Source organism: Colletotrichum orchidophilum, assembly GCF_001831195.1.
Source record: "Colletotrichum orchidophilum strain IMI 309357 chromosome Unknown Scaffold_39.1, whole genome shotgun sequence".
NCBI lineage: Eukaryota > Fungi > Ascomycota > Sordariomycetes > Glomerellales > Glomerellaceae > Colletotrichum > Colletotrichum orchidophilum.
This window is the reverse complement of record NW_019172995.1, coordinates 1-20605: the sequence shown is the minus strand read 5'-3', so window position 1 is coordinate 20605 and position 20605 is coordinate 1. Positions and strand designations below refer to the sequence as shown.

Below are 20605 nucleotides of genomic sequence, written 5' to 3'. Positions count from 1 at the left end.
TGAGCTTCGTCACATTCCCCTGCCCGAGAGCTTCCGTATAAAAGCAACTTGGGATGATCCTTGATGCGCCGTATTCTGCGCAGAGCAAGCCTCAAGGCACGGTGCCGTAGAACTTCAAGACAAGACATGCGAACGCAGTCGAGGGAAAAGCAAGCACAAACAGCCACGGCTTGTTCCTTGGATCTTGGACCGTTGAGCGGTCAGTCCGGGCAAGGTCAAAAGCAGAAAGGGCGGCACCTGATGCTCTTCACCGTCACTGTCCGTGCCTCGCGCGCCTCAAGGGATGAGATTGAACCAATTATGCTTCTTGCGCTTGAGCTCGACGCTCGGCGCAGTCTGGTCTCCGACGTCTTGCAGCAAGGCTATCGTCACAATGCAAGGTCACGCGCCTCTGTCGATGGCCACAATGACCAAAGTGAAGTGAGAAGGCGGGCATCTGGAGTCGAGGAACGGACAGGGAGACACGGCCGAGGCAGGGAGGTCGACTTGTCCTTGTTCGCAAAGATGCCATTCAGCCAGCGCGAGATGATGCATGGTCGCAGATACGTGGTGGCATGGTGATGCGAGAAGAAAGACTGCCCGACAAGAGACATGAAGAAGTTGGCGCACGAAGGTAGGCAAGCACCAAGCCAGACATCGAACAGGCTTGGTCCCTTGGAGTACCGGTAGCCGTCCCTTAATATGCACATCCAAGGAGGGTTCCAAAGTATGCATGTACCTTCCGTCGAACTTTACTGCTTAAGGCGAGGTACGGAGCGTGCTAAGACATTGCCCAAAACAATGGAACATGTACAAGTGGAAATAGGAACAGCAAGGTACCTTGCCTTAGGTTGGGAAGCAAGCAGCAGGCAAGCGGCAAGCGGCAAGCACCAACCGGCACGCACCAAGCAAGCAGGCACGAATGACTTCCAAGTGGGCAACAGCAAATAAGGTAGCAACAGCTATAGCAACGCTCCTGCCTTGCTTGGTTTGACCACAGCACCGCCTAAGGTACAACAACACTGTCCCGTCTTCATCCTATTCCCTCTTGCCCACCCTGCCTTAGACTCTTTCTGCTTCCCTCACATCGCCAATTCAACCACGACTGCCCCCATTCCGCTTGACGAATCACACGACATCCTGCCGATAATCCGCCCGCTTCACTCCAACTACCGGCGCCTTATCGTAGTCACCGGCGGATCGTTCGGCCAACCAACCCCCATCGGCGGACTGCAGACTGCAGCCTGCAGACGATATCTTGCCTCTCCTCTCCTCCGTCTCCTCTCCAGGCCCTCCTCTCGCCCGGGGTGCACAACTGCAACTGCAAGAAAGAACCCATGGGGCCTTGTCTCACCGACAGCCACCACCATTACCACCACCACCTCTTTGCTGGCTCGATATAGTCTCGTTGCATCTGCGTGCCCTGCAGCAGCGCCGTTGGGTTCCTATTGGTAGTGGCACCTGGTCCGGTAGCGTCATCTTCCTGTGTCCTGCCAGGGCGTCGTCCTCCTCGGAATTGACGGACGCGCAAAGACAACACCAGCTATCTCTCTCTCTCTCGGTAAGTCACGTCTCTTGTTGCTCCATTGCTTGTTCCCATTGTCTCTTTTGCCATCGCGCATATCTCCCCGTCCCCCCCTTGCCTGGCTGGATTCCTGCTTCCGTAACAGTTGTTGCAAATATCACCTCGTCCTCTCTCATCTTATACCCTCCACGCAAGCCATTGCAACAACTGCAACAGACCGACCCCTGGCCTCCATTGTAACCCGAATACTACTATACCTCTTCCGCCACCTTGGCTTCAGTCTCCCTCGACAAATTGCAGCATTGGATTCGTCTACGAGCGGCAGGCAAACTTCTTTGCCTTCCAGGCATTGCCCACCAATTCGATCCCTTCCCTCCAACACATCACCCTCATCTGCCCTTTCTCTTCCACCCAGCCATCCAATTCTCTCTCCATACCCCCCTCATCCATGCCGTCTTCTCGCTTGCTTTTCCCAGCACATGGCCGAACCCTCCCTCCGCTGACATTGGGTATCTCGCTTGCCAACTAGCCCCGTCCCCAGTCTTCGCCATCTTCCCTGCCCTGATCCTCCGTGGTTCCACAGGCCCTGCCCGATTGCCTGTTCTACCCTGGAGCTTGAAGCAGCCTTAATATGCAAGCCGTGGCAGCACACTGGCCGACCAAGTCCATGGACAAGCAGCAACATCCCTGATGATCGATTCCACCTCGCCGAATACATAATCAGCAATAATACTTAGCTCCCCGGCTCCATCTCCGTTCTGGGTCCCCAAGATTTTGCAACGAAACGACGAAGAGTGAAAAAAAAAAGAAGTGGAAAGAGGAAGAGAAAGGGAGAAGAGCAATTAGTACCACTAGATCCCCTTTCAAAGCGCCATCGCTGCATTTACCATCGCCGCGTCCCTCTCCGCCCCATTGCCGACTTTCCTCGCTTCTTGTCTTCGCGCGCCGTTCTCGTCTCACTCAGACATCCCCAACTCCCTCCCCCGCGTTAGACGTCTCCTCTTTACCGCTTCCGTCGCCGCCTCCCGACACCCGTTGCTGCCACTTCCATTGGGACGAAACTTTCTTTCCATCCGTCACCTCTGCCACTCTGACAGCACCCAGCAAACACCGTACGAAGCCGAACTGTCACCGTCGTCGCCCCCGAGCTCAAACGGCCGCTCTTCGTTGCAACCCTGCATCATCCCACCTTGGACCTGTGGATCTACCACCGAAATCCCCCGCTCTCAACCTCTCATCCCGCCGCTGATCCATTTCTGCGTCTCTGCCCGCTCGCTCGTTCGCCCGTCGCCCTGCTTTGCCCAGGGCTGGCGTATCAGTTGGTCGCCACAGCTCCGTGTCGCATTGCGAAGCCCGCCGAAATTCCTGTTGGAGCAACTTTGCTGCGCACCAACTTTTCTCGTTGCAGGAGCTGAAAGTCGTCCACCTCCAGCGTCACTGCCGGCCAACGGGCTTCGCGACTCGACTTCCACCTGTGAGACCCGACTTGCGATTTTCTGTTTTACCGCCCAGCAACTAGTATGCTTGCTGTTGCGTGGTGGCACACACATCACTCTCGGAAGCAGAATCCAATCGGCCATCCGTCAACTTTGAAAGAGGCAGCGAGGCGTGCTGGCTAGTTTTCGGAAGACAAGACGTGGTGGGACGTTCAGGTGCAGCTTTGGAAGAGACGACAAATTCCGGGGACGCACATAAAATCACCAAACCTCAGATGCGGGCGGACCCCAAATGTGGACAAACCATGGAATGAGCATGGCACCACCGGGAATGGATGGACGAACCTACCAGAACGGGGTTCACAACGTTACGCCGCGCCACGACTGGCAGCAATCCCAGAACCAGACGTTGTCCGCAGACTCGTCGTCTCGCGGCATGGAACGCGTCTCAATTTCCAACCTACGCACCTCATTCCGCTCTAACCATCCGTCGAATCCCACGATCCGCGCCGTGACACCCGAGTACCATCACCCGGACCTCTCGCCAACGCCGTCCGCGAACGCCGTCTTCGATCCGACTGCCCCTATGCAGATACCCCGCGGCATCACGTCGAACTCCCCTCAAACCTCCCCGAGATCCATTCCGGGAGATTTCTCCAGACGACAGGGCATGGTGTTTAACGACACTTATGGTGGTAGTTACGATAACAACTCGACCAGCCCGCCTCTGAGGCAACAAAGTAGCTTTCGGCCTAGGACACACACCATGGACGGCGCACTACGGCAGCAATTTATGAATGCTGCCTCTCGAGAGGGCCGACAGCGTGTAGGGTCTTTTTCTTCCTCCGGATCTCAGCCCTTGTACGACGACGCTCGCTCTCTACCGCCTCCCATTGAGTCCCTAGGGTTTCCGTCAGTCATCCCCGCCCGACACTCGGAGATCCCCCTAGGTGTCGCAAATAGCTTGAAAGAAAAAAAGTTGTCAACGAAACGTTTGATCAAGCGCCAATCTTCCCGGCCAACTTCCCCGCCAACAAGCTCAACGCCGTCCGTTGACTCCCTGCCTATTCCTGTTCCGACTGAAAATGCGAATAACATTCTGCTTATGATGAAAAATCTGGCCGGGCGTATGAGGGGCGAAATCGAGTTCCAAGCTGATCCTCGAGGTCCCTGGCAGCTTGGTATCGCGTATGTGGACGAAGAGAAGGGGAGTTTGATGTTCGACTCGGGCCATGATGGACCATTTCATATCCCCCTTATTTCCGACCTCCGCGGATGTCGAGTGGCGCCAGTCACAACACCTGACGGGAAAAGATGCCTGGAGGTCTCATGTCCCATCCAACCCCCGTTGGATCTTCTATTGCATCCACTGTTGGCGGAAGAAAGAGATCTTTGGCTTGCGGCCCTACTCTGCTGGCAACAACTTCGGCCCCCGAAAGTGAAGCTTTCGAACAGTAATCGGAGTCCGGCGCCTACCGCCCTGCGTCCAGCAGTTAGAAGGCGTGGCTCTGAGAATGGAAGTACGAAGACTACGACTGCGTTCATCAAGGTCGGGCAAGTGAGGCTTTGGGATAAGGGGCTGGCAAATTCGCCGAGGGCCATTGTCAAAAGACCCTCCACGCGAGATTTGAGGTCGCCAACTACTTCTTGGCGGGTAGTTTCCCTACTTCTTCAAGAAAACGGGGAGGTCCGGCTCACAACAAGGGACGGCGAGGCTGTCATAGCCGTGGTCGAGCTATCTCAATTATCTCGATGCGCTATTCAACAGCTGAACCGGTCAGTCTTGGACGAGGAGTACTGCATTGGCATCTTTCCCCACTACTCCCCAATATCTACACAGCTATCCATATTCCGTCCTGTGTACATCGCCCTGGATAACCGTCTTTTGTTCGAAGTGTGGTTTGTCCTTCTACGAGCTTTCGCCCTACCCGACATATTCCGACTAGATTCACCTGCGGCAGAAGGAGCCTTGGAAGTTACGGACTTGGAGTCGGAGCTTTCTGGCGAGATATTCAGGATCGAAAAGACAATAAGTCTGCGGGTGACGGAGGCAAAACTGAAACCCAAGACATGTCCGCCCGACGTTGGCTTCATCGACCGACAGCCCAAAGACGCGGACCCTTTGACAGGCAACTATCTGGCGGAGGTCATCCTGGACGGCGAGGTCCGCGCTCGATCGACGATCAAGACTGGAACCAAAAATCCTTTCTGGCGAGAGGATTACCAGTTTTCGGATCTCCCGCCAACTATGCCATTCCTCTCCATCATTCTGAAAAGAGTGGATGGGAACCTAGAAAGTTTCAGTCACCAGCTTCAAGCATCACTTGGCTTGCCCAAGACTGGGAATTTGACGGAAGTTCTTTGCGGCTCTGTCGACATTCCCCTGGATCACGTTGAACCCGGCAAAGATTTTGAGAGGTGGCTTGAGATATACGACGAGCGACAACAAGTAACGGGCACAATGCTCGTGAAGCTTCATCATGAGGAGCTTGTCGTCCTCCATTCTAAAGAATACCAGGCGCTATCAACGTTGCTTCATAGCTTTCCGACCGGTCTCACTGCCCAGATCGCCGATGCCCTTCCTGGCAATCTGCGTCGGCTTTCCGAAATTTTTCTGAATATCTTTCAAGTGTCAGGTCATGCCAATGAATGGTTGCAAACACTCGTCGAAGACGAGATTGATGGTATTGGCGGTAGCCAAACCCAGATGAAGAAGTACCGATTCAGCAGTCGCTTGAAGTCAAATGAGTCCATGGAGTCATCGAGTGACAGAGAGCAGATTCTTCGCGATATGGGTAAATCTCTTGCGGGAGAAGCCAATTTGTTATTCCGAGGCAACACTCTGCTGACGCAAGCTCTCGAGTTTCACATGAGGCGCTCAGGAAAGGAGTATCTTGAGCAGATGTTGCAAGCCAAAATCTTTGAGATCAACGAGGCCAATCCGAACTGCGAGGTCGATCCGAGCAAGCTCAAACCTGGTGAAAACATCCAGGAACATTGGACACGACTCATCCAGCTAACAATGGAGGTTTGGCAATGCATTTGCAAGGAGCCCACGAAATGCCCACCGGAGCTTCGGTCAATCCTCAAATATGTACGAGCCGTTGCTGAAGATCGCTACGGCGACTGGCTACGGACCGTCACTTACACAAGCGTATCGGGCTTCTTGTTCCTCCGCTTCATTTGCCCTGCGATTTTGAGTCCCAAGCTCTTCGGTCTGTTGAGGGATCACCCTAGACCTCGGGCACAGCGAACCCTCACATTGGTCGCCAAGGCACTCCAGGCCCTTGGCAACCTTTCTACGTTTGGCAAGAAGGAAGAATGGATGGAGCCAATGAACAAGTTTCTGGGCTCTAACCGTCAATCCGTCAAGGACTATATCGACACGATCTGCGCCATTCCCGTGGAACGCAACAAGGTCGCTCTGGGTCCATCCTACTCAACCCCCATTGCCATTCTTGGACGGCTAACGCCGACGGCACGAGAGGGTTTCCCTGCACTGCCTCACTTGATCGACCACGCTCGTAATTTCGCGGCACTTGTCAAGATGTGGACCGAGGCCAACCCTATCGGGAATGGCGAGTTCATCAAACCTGTAGGCGGCGAGGACGACATTCTCATTTTCAATGAGATGTGCTTGGTCCTGCAGGAGCGCGCAGAGTTGTGCTACTCGAAGATGGATGGCTCTTCTCAAGAGACTGCATCTCTTCCTGCATCCGATTTCGCCGACGCAATGGACCACAACTCCGCCATTTTGGATTCCATGAGCCTTTCCACGCATCACAACAACCACTCAGAACCGACCTCAGTGAATACCTCCACAGTTTGGCTTGACCAAGACAATTACCAGCCTCCTGGGTCTGCTGGTAGCGACGTATTGATTGATGTGCCTGCGCGAAGAAGCCGTGAGCATCGCCGTGGCCGAGACTTCAACTCCCTGCGGCAAGCTCCTGGACACTCAGAGCACGCGTCTTCGCATCTAGCTACGCTCAAGCGGAATGGCAGGGCTACTCGCCAGATTCTGTCTGGCATTATGAAGCCATTCGCGCGGAGTGACTCGCCCGAGTCGTCTCCGTCGACGACGCGAGGCAAAAACATCGACCGATCCTGGAACACTGGTTATTGATAAAGCTCCCTTCCCCTCTACTTTTCTTTGTCTACAACTACTTGAACACATACGAACACGGATCAAACCCAAAAAAAGTCAATGGCTGAATGACGAAACAAAGTCTTTGCATTCTTACGATGAGGAGGATATCTGGATACGCCCAGCTTGGAGCGTCGAGAAGCGTGCGGGAGGGGCACTACTGCATTACTTTTACCTGCGCTGGAATCGAAGGCAGGATTGGGTGGGCAAGGATCGACTGAACTACCTCTGGCGTTTCTCCATTTGAAATGTTCAACAACGGAGCCTGCTTGCAAGGTTTCCTTTCCACATATTGAGGCATTTGGTTGGAGGGGGTCGGCCCTATTTGTCTTTTTTTTTTTCGTTTTCCTTTCTGCCAACCCACCCCATGTTCGTCTTCTTTCCCTCGCCAATTCTCCGAGTTGGTTGTAGGGTAGGTAGCCGTCGCAACATGGGCCACGAATGAATATACCCAGACATATCATGACTAGCATTTACGTGTCTTACCTCAGACTCACCCCGCAAGACTCGTCACAGCATGTATCATTTTTCCCTTGGAACAAAACGACACGAGCAATGTGTATAATATAATGATATTGAACTTTCAGTCGCGGTATCTACCCGTGAATTTTCTGTGTTTTCCAGTGCCTGCTTCTCTGTACGCCCTATCGTTTCAATGAATTAAGAGATTCCCCTTGTTTTTAGTCGCCCAGATCATAGAATCGTCATCCACCTGTCTTCTTTCTGCACCTGCCTCGTGCTGTCACAACATCACAGCATCACAGCGCCTTTGCAAGATTTTCTGATGCCCGATACGGTACGTGCTGGGCTCTTGCTGACTGGTTCCATTTATTGGAAGAACTTCTTGTAAGCCGCCTTCTCCTTGGCCGCACGGGCTGCCGCCTTCTGCTTGACGGCATTGAGCTCGTGGAGAATGACCTTATCATCCGGCACGAGCTTGTGCGCCTCTTCGAGATCCTTTACAGCATTCTCCTCATCCTTGAGCCGAACATTGGCGAAACCGCGGCGGTAGAGAGCCTTGGCGCGGTCGGTGTCCTTGGTTCCGGAAACATCGAGGGCGTACGTAGCAGTCTTCGCAGCATCATCCCAGGACTCGAGCTTAATATTGAGCAGGGCTGAGTTGTTGTTGAGAGTGAAGCGGAGGGCCTGTAGTTCCGTCTTGGTAGAAGCGGGCTCCTTCTCCAAGTCAGGCTCCTCGTTGAGGTAGCGCAGACCCTTTTGGTATTTCTCAAGGCCGAGGTTGAAGTCGCCGGCCTTGAAGGCCTTGTTGCCATATTCCTTGCAGGCGGTAGCAATCTTGATGACCTCCTGAGCATCGGGCGGGGTCGCACAATCCTCGGGGAAGTCCTCGTAGGTGTCGCCCATGGCGTCAGGAGCCTTGACGTCAGCTGCGAGGGCAGCGTCCCCAGTAAGTTCGCCACAGTCTGCAATGACGGCGTCTTTAAGGGGCTTATCACCCGACTCGGTCTGGAGGTTCTCGATCTGGCGGACAACGGACTTGCCGTTGAGGACTTCGCCAAAGACGACGTGCTTGTTGTCGAGGTGGGGCGTCGGGACGGTGGTCAGGAAGAACTGGGAGCCGTTGGTGTCTGTACGCAGCACCATCAGTGAGAAGGCTCTCCAATCCAAGTCGTCGCATAGCTACTTACTGGGTCCTGCATTGGCCATGGACAGGAGGAAAGGACGGTCGTGCTTCTTAGGGAAAGCCTCGTCTTCGAACTTCGCGCCGTAGATGGACTCGCCGCCTGTGCCATTGCCTTCGGTGAAATCACCGCCCTGGATCATGAATTGCTTGATGACGCGGTGGAAGATGGAGCCCTTGTAGTGCAGGGCCTTGCCGGACTTGCCCAGACCCTTCTCGCCAGTGCAGAGGCAGCGGAAGTTCTCGGCCGTCTTCGGGACGAGGTCGTTATAGAGCTCCATGGTAATACGGCCTGCGGACTTACCGCCGACTGTAATATCAAAGAACACGCGAGAGCGCGCCGACTTATTCTCGGTCCCCTCGGTGGCCATTGTGACTGGGTTCTGAAGTGCAAATTGAGCTCCTTGAAGTTGATCAGGCTGGGACTCTGTGCTCAATCGAGAAATGCGGGGTAGGTGTCGTCGCCGCAGAAGAATGTCTGGAGGTTAGAAAGCTGTGGAAAACGGCGGGATAGACGCTCGCAAGAAGCTGTATTCGATACAGCTTGGACGTGGGAAGTATTGCTGACAAGATTGAGTCGAGGATACGCCTAGGGACTTGATCTTGGGGACTCTGGTGGTGGAGGTGAACGATAAATGCTCTAGCACATAGCTCACCTGGAAGGTGGGGGAGGTACGATGGAACTTTCTGGTAGCTCTGACGCCTGTGCGCGGGGCAGTCCGCTGCATCCTAATGCTTGCATGCTTCGTCGGGAAGGAGCAACAACTTTTTCAAATGGGCCAATCAAAGGGTGCTATTTTACCAATGTCTCTTTTCTCAGAAGTACCTATGGATACAGCTGGAGCAGGCAGCGAGTGGTTGACTTCCTGTCTTGATGCAACTGAGCTGCAATGTCTGAACTGCCTGCGTTCTGAATCATAATCAAGGACAGCTTGCCCATCGCAGCCGCCTCTACGTGCAGTATTCTATGTCGTAGGCAAGGAACTGCCAATATATAGATCTATCTTAGGCCACAACAGACCGTCGGGCAGGTCATTTTCTGTGTGCTATCGCCTCGAAGCGTCTTATAGACAGTTTTCAAATTACATTCATCATTTATAGAGCAATTCCGTTCATGCCAATTCCCGACGTACACCAATGGCAGTTATTAGGGTATGGAATGTGGTATTCAGAAGGCTCTAGGGAAATTCAAGGCTTCGGAGACGACTCTGTGTTCAGCTCAAATGTAACCTGGAGATTCGAATCAGCACAGAATCACCAGTGATGGTTGGCTTCAGAGGGCACAAACCGGTCCATCGTTGACGGAAGCCACGGCCATCATAGCCTGAAAGCGACCGTCCTTGACTTTATCGGCGGCGTAGTTATCCTGCAACTTTTGCAAGAAGTAATGATAGAGCCTCTTGGCGTCTTCGGCGCCTGCGCTGAGGCGGAAATCCGGTTTGTTCTTGACGATCTTGGCGAAAAGTGTGAATTGAGACACTGTGAGGTTTGTCAGTTATATTTGGGAGGGCCAGTCGGGAACCCAGCACGGCAGCCTACATACCGCAGAGGATTTCTCCGTCAATATCCGGGACAGTCTTCCTCCACTGAGACAAGATTAGTTGGAGGTATTGGAATGGTCAGGATCAGTTCAAGCGCACCCTTGCGCCGGCATCGTCGTCCCACATTTTCAGCTTCAGCACCTTGTTTGCAAGGCTCTCGGCATCTTTCTCTGTATCGTCGGGGGCGACAGCAGCAAGGACAAGCAGTCCCTTTCCGATGGAGGAAATCACCTCGTTGTCCACCGTCACTGATCCGGAGAGTACCCGCTGCACGATGGCTAGGAGAAATCAGAACCTTGCATCACCATACATGAACGCAGGAAAAAGAGAGCAGCCGAACCTTTCATTTTGACGGTACCACTGCCTATGTTAGAGCCGACGCACAAGAATGACCGGAAGATGAGGTACCGAGAATAGCAAAACTGGTGTCGGGGCTGAGCTCTTCAAACGCGATTGATAGACCGGGACGTGGATCCCTCCGACACCGTTACGCGGAGGAGAGTGAAGTCAAACCACAAACGGAGCAGCTAAAAAGCGCTAAGGTGTCTGTATTGCCTGGGGAGGTGTAAGCCACAAGTCGAGTGCGTCGGGAGCATACAGACAAACCGGCAGCAAACTACACGGAAGGGAGGCAATCAACCCGATCCGTAACCGGCTTGGCAAGCTTCAAGCGCTACAGGTCCCACGATACTGCTTGAAAACCTTGGGCTCAGGGCAGAACCGATGCCCTTAGCACATAGCCTTCCCTGATTTCAATTACCGATATCTCAGAGAGTGGCCGGTCTCGCATATCTGAACACGACGGAAAATGGCAGCTGGCAAGGCTGGGCTCAGCAGTGGTCCGTGTCATCCTCAGTGACGACGTGAAAGTAGCTTAAACTTCATCCAGATAAGCATTTCAAAACATGTACTCACTTCATATGCTCTCATACACTCTCAATAGCGCTACTTCAATTCTTTAACGGGCTATAATGAATAAGAAAATATATATTAGGTCATCTACGGATTTAATTTCTACACAGACCTCTTTTTGGCTCTGATACTCCCTCTCTACAACCTCTTCCATATTCTACCTTCTATCGCCTTTGCGGTACCCATGACCTTCACCTCCCGAACAGCATCCTCGATCCAGCTTTGTCTTCTACATGCGCGCATCCTCATCCCATCAAACGCCTCACTCCCGGCAAGCAAACCTGCATTGCGCAACCAACGAACGCCTGTCGACACGGCGTACCAGTCGTAACGCGAGGGACAACCCCCCCAAAACATCCACCCATATCGCGCCCATCAACCCTTCGACGGCCGCCTGCGACACGAGCACGACTCACTGAAAACCAGCGTCAATCACGACACACCTGACACAACCGACAAACCCAACCCGTCGGTATCGAGACACGTAATTAGGCTCAGCATTTTCATCTCTGCCACACGCAACCCGACAAGATGGCGGCACGCAAACTCCAACAAGAAGTCGACAAGTGCTTCAAAAAAGTGGCAGAAGGCGTCGCTGAATTCGAGGCCATTTACGAAAAGATTGAGCAGTCCAACAATATCTCCCAAAAAGAGAAGCTGGAGGACAACCTCAAGCGCGAAATCAAGAAACTCCAGAGACTTCGCGATCAGATCAAGACATGGGCAGCAAGCAACGACATCAAGGACAAGTCTCCTTTGCTGGAGCATCGAAGGTTGATCGAAACGGTTGGTCTACCGCCTCCCCGGTCGCAGCTCTCCCCCGCGGTCCCGCTAACCCCCCTCGCAGCAAATGGAAAAGTTCAAGGCCGTCGAGAAGGCTATGAAGACCAAGGCATACTCCAAGGAAGGGTTAGCCTCTTCTGCCAAGCTCGATCCCCAAGAACAGGCAAAAGCGGAGGCAAGCGACTTCCTAAATAACATGGTTGACGAGCTGGAACAACAAATCGAAACCCTGGAAGCTGAGGCCGAAGCGATACAAGCAACGATGAAGAAGGGCAAGAGCCAAACCGCAAAGGCGGAACGAATGGCTGAGATTGAGCGCATCATCGAACGTCATAAGTGGCATCAAGGCAAATTAGAGCTTATTCGAAGATCTTTAGAGAATGGCGGAGTCGACACGGATCAGGTCACCGACCTCGAAGAGACCATTCGATATTATGTCTCGGATGGCATGAATGACGACTTCGTCGAGGACGAGGAGATGTACGAAGAGCTCGCCCTGGACGAGGAGGAGGGCGCATTCGGCATACCCCAAGATGGCGACAAGGGCTCATCGCAAGACGCTCAGTCAATAGCGGAGGAACCGACACCGGAACCAGAAATCATCAAAGCTCCCCCGAAACCCAAGGCTGTGGCAGAGGCATCTGCTTCAGGACGCAGGTCCAGCTCACAGAACAAGTCTCCATTGCCTGCGCTCGCCACCTTGCATATGCCGACTATTATTGGCAATGGCGCAGCAACTGGTCCGACGATGAAGCCAGCGGTGGCTCCCGCAAGACCTGCGGAAGGCCTCAAGTATGCATCTGCGGCGGCGGCGGCGGCAGCGTCAGACAAGATCGGCATCTCTCCCTTGCCTCCTCCACCAGGCGCAACACCAGTCACTTCCAATACGCCAGGTACGCAGGCAAAAACCAGCGCAACAAGCTCACCTGCGACGACCTCAGCACATCCTGTCGCAGTAAAGGAGTCCGAACCCAAGCAGCCACCAGTACCCTCAACAATTACAAGCGAACCACCAATCGCAGGCGCAAGCGCAAGCGCAAGTACAAGCACAAGCACAAGCACAAGCGCAAAGGCTGTCTCAGCCCCTACCAAGACAGAAAAGCGTGCGAAGAAGGAGCAGGCTGCGGCGAGTGCCTCAGGGGCAGCCAAAGGTAAGTCTGTTCGACAACATGGCTAGTAGCATGGTTTACTAATGTTCTCTAGTATCTCAAACAAACGGTGCCACGAACGGGGTCAAGCCTACAGCAGAGGAGGAGGAAGAGTCCATATATCACCTCCCGTCATCCTTGCAAGACCTCGTCGAGTCTTTCGAAGCTTCCCGTAAGCGCCCGGCGGCTTTCTCTTCGCCATCCACGCAGCGCATGCTCCAGACAAGTCAGGCCACGTGCCCCGACATCATGGATGCGGACGTCCCTAGAACGTATCGTCCCGATCTGCGTTTGACGTCTACCGGCGTCGGCTTTCCTCAGGAGCCACTTCCGTTATTTGATGACCCGCGGCTCTACTCCCGCATCGACCCGGACACGCTCTTCTACGTCTTCTACTATAAGCAAGGCACGCCTCAGCAATATCTTGCCGCCAAGGCCTTGAAGGACCAGAGCTGGCGGTTTCACAAGCAATACCAAACCTGGTTTCAGCGTCACGAAGAGCCAAAGAACATCACCGAGGAATTTGAGCAGGGTACATACCGCTTCTTCGACTATGAGAGCACATGGTAAGTTATCTACATAAAGAGGCGAGAATGAGGTAATTTAGCTAACACGACGGGCAGGATGAACCGTAGAAAGGCGGATTTCAAGTTCGCGTACAAATTCCTTGAGGACGATGTATGAATAGGCAGCAAGGTTCACAGGGTTTCATGCCAGGCGGAGCCTCGGATTGGGACGGGGGGCCTCGAACCATCGGTATGGGGAGGAACGGCGTTGCCTCATTTTGCGGAAACATACAGCCAAGGTCTATCTGGCTCATCTTTGTTGAAGTACACTGACCATTGACTGGCTATGAAAAGGGGAGGCTACTGGCCGCCTCAATTCGGCATTTGCACATAAGACAGCCCCTTCGCGATGCGCGTGACCATTAATTGAGCACTTTCGGCATCGCTAAGGCCGCATGCCCTGTCATGATATGTCGAACCCTGTTATCGGCGGTCGACTTCAAGGAAAAATAAGATCCCGGTAGGTGCAGCGTGTCCTGGGCCCTGTCGGGCATGGCCTGTCCAACTGCTGGACGGTGCGAGAGCTGGGGAACCTAAGTCGATGACGGCTTGCATCCCGGCGCCCCGGATCCAGGGTCGGCCGAGAAAAGTTGAGAGACGACATCCGGCCACCCCGACAGTTGCCCCGTGTGGATCCGTCTCCGTCTCTGCGTGACACAAATGATAGCCGCCTGCGGGTCGGTTAGCGAATATCCCCCGCGATTCTCCAAGTCATTTCTGACCCAGAACGAATTGGGTTTATGGATGTGCCGGTGGGCGTTCCGAATGGCCAACACAACGCCAGGGCTGAGGCGACAATGACGAAGCCCGGAGCTCAGGAGGGTTGCAATCAAGCTTTCCGATCAGCGCAAAGCATCAATGTGCGGCAATAAACCACTCCGCCACTTCTCTTATCACAAACCGGGCGAAGACGGCCAGGAGGTATGAGGCGCGTCAATGTTGAAGCGAAATGACTGGACGGGTCAGGGCCAGTAAGGGCAGCCAGTGGTGTTGAAGCGTCCCGTCGACAGATGTAGGTGCAGGGAAGAGCGACGACGTATGAGAGTTATCGGCGGCAAGAAGGCAGTCTCTCATGTGGTGGACTTGCCAGTGCCTGGCTGACCAGGTGTGAAGGGTAAGGTAGGTACAGGCGCGGTACAGGTACGGTGTACCTCTTATCCAGAGCGTGTCGAGACTCGGAGATAGTCACCATTGTGGAACGTGAGAAGAAGGTAAGGTTAGTGGGGCGTTCATCATGCATCACCACCACCCGACATGAACAGGGCCTTGCACAAGCAATGGAAGACTTCTAGAAGGCTGTCAGGGCCCACTTTGCCTTTCCCCCGGGCGCATCGCGGACCAGCTAAGTTGCCTCCTTCCCAGCTAGCAACCGTGAACCCAGTCGAGTGTCAAGGGTAGGTAGGACCCAGGAAACGTAACGAAGGCCCGTTTTGGCAGTGCGGTTTATTCAGTTCACCACCTTGCCTTGACTCCCTTCTGGCCACCCACGGGGCTCGTAGAACCCTCCAACTCGTCGGAAGGAACCCACTTGTCGACATTCTCAACCTTCCAACGGTATCGCGTACCCAGGCCTTTGTGTTTTGTTACGCCAGAAAATGGCTCGTCCGAACAGAGGGCCCATCGAAATGGACCCTGCTACCACTCGATATGCGCCTTTTTGAAGATCCAACAGACACTGAGTTACAACGGCCGGACAAAAAAAGACACCCTTTCGTCTCCTCTCTGACTTGCTTCACCGAACCAAACCTGCATCGACCGTCAGCCGGACATGAAGCCCGCCCGCGCTATCCCCCTACATGGTTCCTCTAAAGCCTGGAAGCAGGGCACCTACCTATGTTGCCAAAGACACCTGACCTTTCAGCTAGGTGTCGATTGCGCGAAAAACCAAATCTCCATCATCTTCCACAGTCACCATGACTGTCACCGCCTGTGCTACCCACCCCCATCCCGGGTCGGCGGGCGCTCAGAGGGGGCAACCTGTCCGAGGAGACAAGACATCGGATCTCGAATCAACCCGGAACCGGTTGGCCCTCACTCATCAATCATTCTGGGTTCCAGGCTTTTCCGGTGGGCGACATGCAGCTTTGCGGCGGATCCAGCGGGTTGGCCCCCGATGAAATCCAGTACCTTGACGTGACAATGGTTGCACTGCAACTACGCTGCGCAGCACCACACAATCCATCCATCGCAGCAGCTCTCATGGAAGCAACCGAGGTACAACGGTGCTCCGTACCCAATGCCTGCCCCAGAGGGGAATCGCTTCGCTGGGCAGAGAGACGGTCCTGTATCAGAGACCCCATTGGAATCCAAAACCCCCTCCGAGGCTTACTATGGCCTCATCTATCCGGTTACGATTGGACCAGTGAGGGCTTCATGATTTGCGGCACCATAGTTCCTTGGCTGATTCCACTCTACCTAGCATTTGGACCCTGCACAGCAGCAAGGACTGGGACTGCAAGCGTTCACGCGCACGCTAGTGTGGCAGTGCGGGGCCAGGCAACGAGATATTCTACCAGTCAAGCCTCTCCTCCGCGATTCCGATCTTCAGTCCATCTCGACAGCCGCATCGCGTCCTGCCAAGTCCACCCCGAGCCCGAGCCCTACAACGCCCTAATTGCCACCATCCATTCGCCATGCCTCTGAGAGCGCCAATCCCTCGCCGTGTCATGATTCACCTCGCACTCTTCGGTCTCATAGCTAACTGGCTCTTTTTCGAACCCCTTGTCCGGCCCTGCACTAGACGCGGTACCTCGACACCTCGAGTCCCCAACTCCGGGTTGAGTGACCTTGACCCTGCCGTGCCGTACAAACCGACCACCAGAAACATTTCCGTAATGGGGCCTTTCCCTGCCCCGGTTTATCTTTTGGGTCTGCTAGACATGTCTTGGGTCGCCAGTACCTTTGCCAATGAAGTCGGCCCAAAAATACTCAGGGTAACTCAGAGCTGACTGCCCAGCCGGAACTGGTCCCCCCTTCGGATTTCAATGTCAACGGTCTTTGAGGCCCCCTCGACTGCACCGCGCACTTCAACCACCCTTCCGCCAGCCCTGTCGAGTGATAGGTGGGCACATCGTCATGGGAATATCTGGCGGGTCTTGGGCTGACCTGATCTTGAATCTTGCCAGTTTGTATTCAGACCAAGTCACTAGTTATGCATGGCTTCTCGCATGAATCCATCGACTTGGTGGCTGGCGACTTCTAAGCCCCCTTCTAGAAGCATTTTACTCACCGAGGACCGCCTCTCACTCGATCAGACATCCAAGTTGGTGGGGAAACCCTAGCACTTGCAGTTGTTTCCTCGCTTCGCGCCGTACGGCCAAGACAACTCTATCCCATCTTCACCCTTCGCGGCAATGGGCCGGGGGCTGATGTAGCTTTTGCGACATTTGATATGCCCGCTCTTTGGAGGCTCCCCATGGCCAAGGCCGTCTTACGGAGGTGAAGCCTTGTGCTGGTGGGCTGCCATGGCCCCATTCTATCGCCTGCTCGTGTATCCGTGCCGCTTGACGTATCGCTGCCACCTGTATTCCTTCCAGCTCCAAGGCGGTGAAACTTGAATAGGCCTTGTCCCGCTAATACTTGAACCGCCCACTTCCCCCTCCAATTCGTGAGCTCGTAGACTGGGAATCACTACAACAAACCTTCCATGTGCTCGTAATCCATCTCTGTTTAATATTGCACTTTGCGAGCACACGCCCTGTTGATGAACAGGTTTCCACTCCTTTCTGGCTTTCTGGACTATAAACCCCACGGCGAGGAGAAATCTTCCCTGTATTCTCTACTTACCCACAGTCTAAGCTACCTTATTTCCATGGGAATTTGCGTGTGAGCCACGTTTTTGACTCTCCGAAACCAGACTCCCCTAACAAGTCTGACAGTGGCATCGTATTAATGTAAGTTGATACATTTTCGTGGCTCCCAGCAGTCCTCGTTACTGCTTACTCTCCTTTCCTTAACTATTATATCCCCCCTCCCAACCTTACTAGGCCACCCTTCCCTTACTGAAATGCTATCCAGAAGCCGGGATACAAACGGTTTAGACAGCACGACAATTTCACTTGTAAAGTCAGAAACGATGGACAGCCACTACTACCGCGGAGCAAGCTATCAAGTTAACGCAACGTCCCCAGTGTCGGCAGGAGACTACCTTGACTCCCCCACGTTTCTAGAGGCACCGGAACTGGCTCGTCAGCCCTCCGACATCAGTTCCCGAGGGCCTCTCACACCATCTTCATACGGCTCTTCGCCTGGTATGTCATACTCATATTCGCACAACATGGGCCACTCTCCTACAGGTGACTATGGCGATGGCTACGACGAAAGCTATGGAGGATACTACGCGGACGAATATGCGAGCACTGCGTCTTCGTCGACACAACAAGCGTCTGAATCCTACTACGGAAACGTTGACTGGTCGCAATATGACTACGTTCCCACCGAAGACGGAGGTTACTGGCAGATGAAACCACGATATGTTCCTGCAGGGCAGTATCCAACAGTGATACCACATCAAGGGTCAGTCAATGCGGAGGCCTCTGACAGAGATCCTCAAGCGATGCTAATAATGCTATGCACAGGGGTCAAGAGCAGCAGGAAGTCGTGGACTACAAATTCCCCTGCCTGGAGGCGGGATGCACGGCAAACCCGTTCAAGCGCAAGGCGGACCTCGAGAGACACTATAGACAAGTCCACCAGGACCCGGCCAAGAAGGAAGCTCACAAGTGCGATTATCCAAAGTGTTCGCGGAGGAGCGAGCCGTTCGGACGACGGGACCACTTCAGAGACCATTTGCGAGACTATCACAACGAAGACATCTTCAAGCGGGGTACCCACGTGGACGACAGCTGGCTCCAAGGACGCAATCTCTCGTCGCGATGGTGGCGGTGCTCAAAGTGCTTGATAAGGGTTGATGTGAATTCGTATCCGGACCACGTCTGTCCCAAATGCAAAAACCCGTGTGAAGACAAACGCAAGCGTGCGCGAGGTTGGCATTGAGGGTCATCGTTAGCACTGCCCCATCGTCGGAGGCGGATCACCATCACCATTGGGCCACAGGTAAAGCTGATGCCTAGAGGTGAAGACGCACCTGCAGGAGCTTGGACAACGACGCCCCGGTTGCCTTTTCCCCACAGGAACACGGCGGTAAACATTTACGGCGAAACGAAGCCAGGTTCGGAGCACAGGAGCCAGGGCCGTCGCCTGACACGACATGCTGGCTGCTAGCGACCCGGCAACACATCTGTCTCTCTTTCTCTCTCTCTCTCTCTCTCTTTTTGGTCTGGTCCACTGACAAGAGTGCGGCTGAGGCAACACAAGCTTATGACGTTGGCAACCAGAGGGTCGGGTTGCATGACCAATCACGTCGGGACGACTCGGCCTTGTTGCAGCTCATTTTCTCCTTTGGAACTGGCGGCCAGCAAAAGTCGCAGCGAAGTCAGTCCGTCCTAAGGTCGCCAGGCCATGATGTTGCCTGCTGAGTCTAGATACTATTGGGCATAGACTGCATAGTCCCAGGCGGTCATGTGGAGCGGCAGGGTGTGAAGTTCGCGGAAGAGGTGTTGTTCGACGACGGGCTTTACCCGAGTGGGAAGCCTTCGAGAAGAAGTCTATGCAGGCTGTGTGGCTTTGGCCACTGCACATCTGACGATGTTGGGCCCTGGGAACCTTTTGCTCACTTGGCTAGCCATTCGCTCTTCTGTATGGGCAAAAAAAGAAAGGGCAACCAGGGAACACATGGCCGGGGGATGCAAGGGTGGTTGGGCCTAGCCGTCTTAGTGGTCATGGTGTGTTACCACAAGGTGTGTGGTGATCGATAGACAGGCTGTGCGTCGCGAGACGCTTTCCCTATGTTTTCTGCATGGCAGTGGGGCTGTGTCTATTTTTCCAGTCTTGTTATGGCTCAATTGTCTTGGGACTGGGGGGATGGGAACGAGAGAATGGATTGATACGATGATTGGGGCAGCTTGCAGGTGTGGCGCAAGGCATATTCGGGACGATGAGAGGTGGTTGTAATGGTTAATATGGGGCGGGCATCTCGGTCTCCTCGCATTGCGGCACGGGGCCTTACTGGGCTGATCGGATGGGGAGAGGTATCGAACCGGATGGATGCGGACGACAGCTTACTTTTTTTTGGAGGAAGAGGGGGGGACGGACTACGATGACCATTACGACAAACTACACTATACGACGATAACGATTCGGCGAAAGGAACACGAAGACTTGATCACCGAGGAAAGGCAGAAACAAGACGAGAAGACAAAGATACCCCATTTGGAAATGCATCTGCATCCCGCGGCTGACGGGAGCGGGAAGCTAAGCACATCAGATGAGCCCACCCTACAGAGGTCCTCGCTTAGGATGACGGAAGAAAGCTTTTTGTTGCGCGGAAGGAAGCTACACGACTGTGCCGTGGCGAGCTTTATCTTGACCATCCTGCCGAATCGAACGGTAGCTTAGGGTAAGGTAAGGTGAGCAGACGGCGTTATGGTGGGAGGGGGGGGAGTGGAGGACGGGGATGAGGACGACGAAGAAGGATGTGGTGAAACGAGGCTTCTGGGTATCCGTGGTTCTGTATGGTGACACCGTGTCACCGAGACAGCCTTGTGGGAACGGGTGATGATGATGATGGGCAGGGCTTTCTCGGTGCTTTTTTTTTTTTTTTTTTTTTGGGGTGGGGGGGGGGGGGGGGGGGGGGGGGGGGGGGTGGGGGGGGTGGGGGGGGGGGGGGGGGGGGGGGGGGGGGTGGGGGGGGGGGGGGGGGGGGGGGGGGGGGGGGGGGGGGGGGGGGGGGGGGGGGGGGGGGGGGGGGGGGGGGGGGGGGGTGGGGGGGGGGGGGGGGGGGGGGGGGGTGTGGGAGGGGGGAGGGGGGGGGGGGTGGGGTGGTGGTGGCTTAGAATCGACAGATTACCGTACATACGCTGACGGTG

At 54.5% G+C, this 20605-nt stretch overlaps 7 protein-coding genes across 7 annotated transcripts; 5 read left to right on the top strand and 2 right to left on the bottom strand.

Annotated features, from left to right (window-relative positions):
- Window positions 1-126: 126 nt before the first annotated feature.
- CORC01_05555 (uncharacterized protein) lies at window positions 127-561 on the top strand (the record flags this gene model as incomplete). Its single annotated transcript, XM_022617198.1, has 1 exon — window positions 127-561. One exon carries the CDS (start codon window positions 127-129, stop codon window positions 559-561), a length of 435 nt encoding a protein of 144 aa, XP_022476212.1.
- Window positions 562-3256: 2695 nt separating this feature from the next.
- On the top strand, window positions 3257-7066 carry CORC01_05554 (GTPase-activator protein for Ras-like GTPase; the record flags this gene model as incomplete). Its single annotated transcript, XM_022617197.1, has 1 exon — window positions 3257-7066. The coding sequence occupies one exon, from the start codon at window positions 3257-3259 to the stop codon at window positions 7064-7066; it is 3810 nt and encodes a 1269-aa protein (XP_022476211.1).
- Window positions 7067-7915: 849 nt separating this feature from the next.
- CORC01_05553 (cyclophilin type peptidyl-prolyl cis-trans isomerase/CLD) lies at window positions 7916-9100 on the bottom strand (the record flags this gene model as incomplete). The annotated part of the gene is made up of 2 exons (XM_022617196.1): window positions 7916-8676; window positions 8737-9100. The coding sequence occupies 2 exons, from the start codon at window positions 9098-9100 to the stop codon at window positions 7916-7918; spliced, it is 1125 nt and encodes a 374-aa protein (XP_022476210.1).
- Window positions 9101-9917: 817 nt separating this feature from the next.
- CORC01_05552 (uncharacterized protein) lies at window positions 9918-10546 on the bottom strand (the record flags this gene model as incomplete). The annotated part of the gene is made up of 4 exons (XM_022617195.1): window positions 9918-9959; window positions 10018-10208; window positions 10273-10315; window positions 10370-10546. Coding segments are annotated over 4 exons (453 nt in total), but the record flags the coding sequence as incomplete, so codon positions are not given.
- Window positions 10547-11713: 1167 nt separating this feature from the next.
- On the top strand, window positions 11714-13797 carry CORC01_05551 (Not1 domain-containing protein; the record flags this gene model as incomplete). Its single annotated transcript, XM_022617194.1, has 4 exons — window positions 11714-11968; window positions 12030-13116; window positions 13169-13679; window positions 13737-13797. 4 exons carry the CDS (start codon window positions 11714-11716, stop codon window positions 13795-13797), a joined length of 1914 nt encoding a protein of 637 aa, XP_022476208.1.
- A 3037-nt stretch (window positions 13798-16834) lies between these two features.
- On the top strand, window positions 16835-16960 carry CORC01_05550 (uncharacterized protein; the record flags this gene model as incomplete). The annotated part of the gene is made up of 1 exon (XM_022617193.1): window positions 16835-16960. One exon carries the CDS (start codon window positions 16835-16837, stop codon window positions 16958-16960), a length of 126 nt encoding a protein of 41 aa, XP_022476207.1.
- Window positions 16961-17754: 794 nt separating this feature from the next.
- On the top strand, window positions 17755-18674 carry CORC01_05549 (uncharacterized protein; the record flags this gene model as incomplete). Its single annotated transcript, XM_022617192.1, has 2 exons — window positions 17755-18194; window positions 18257-18674. 2 exons carry the CDS (start codon window positions 17755-17757, stop codon window positions 18672-18674), a joined length of 858 nt encoding a protein of 285 aa, XP_022476206.1.
- Window positions 18675-20605: the final 1931 nt, after the last annotated feature.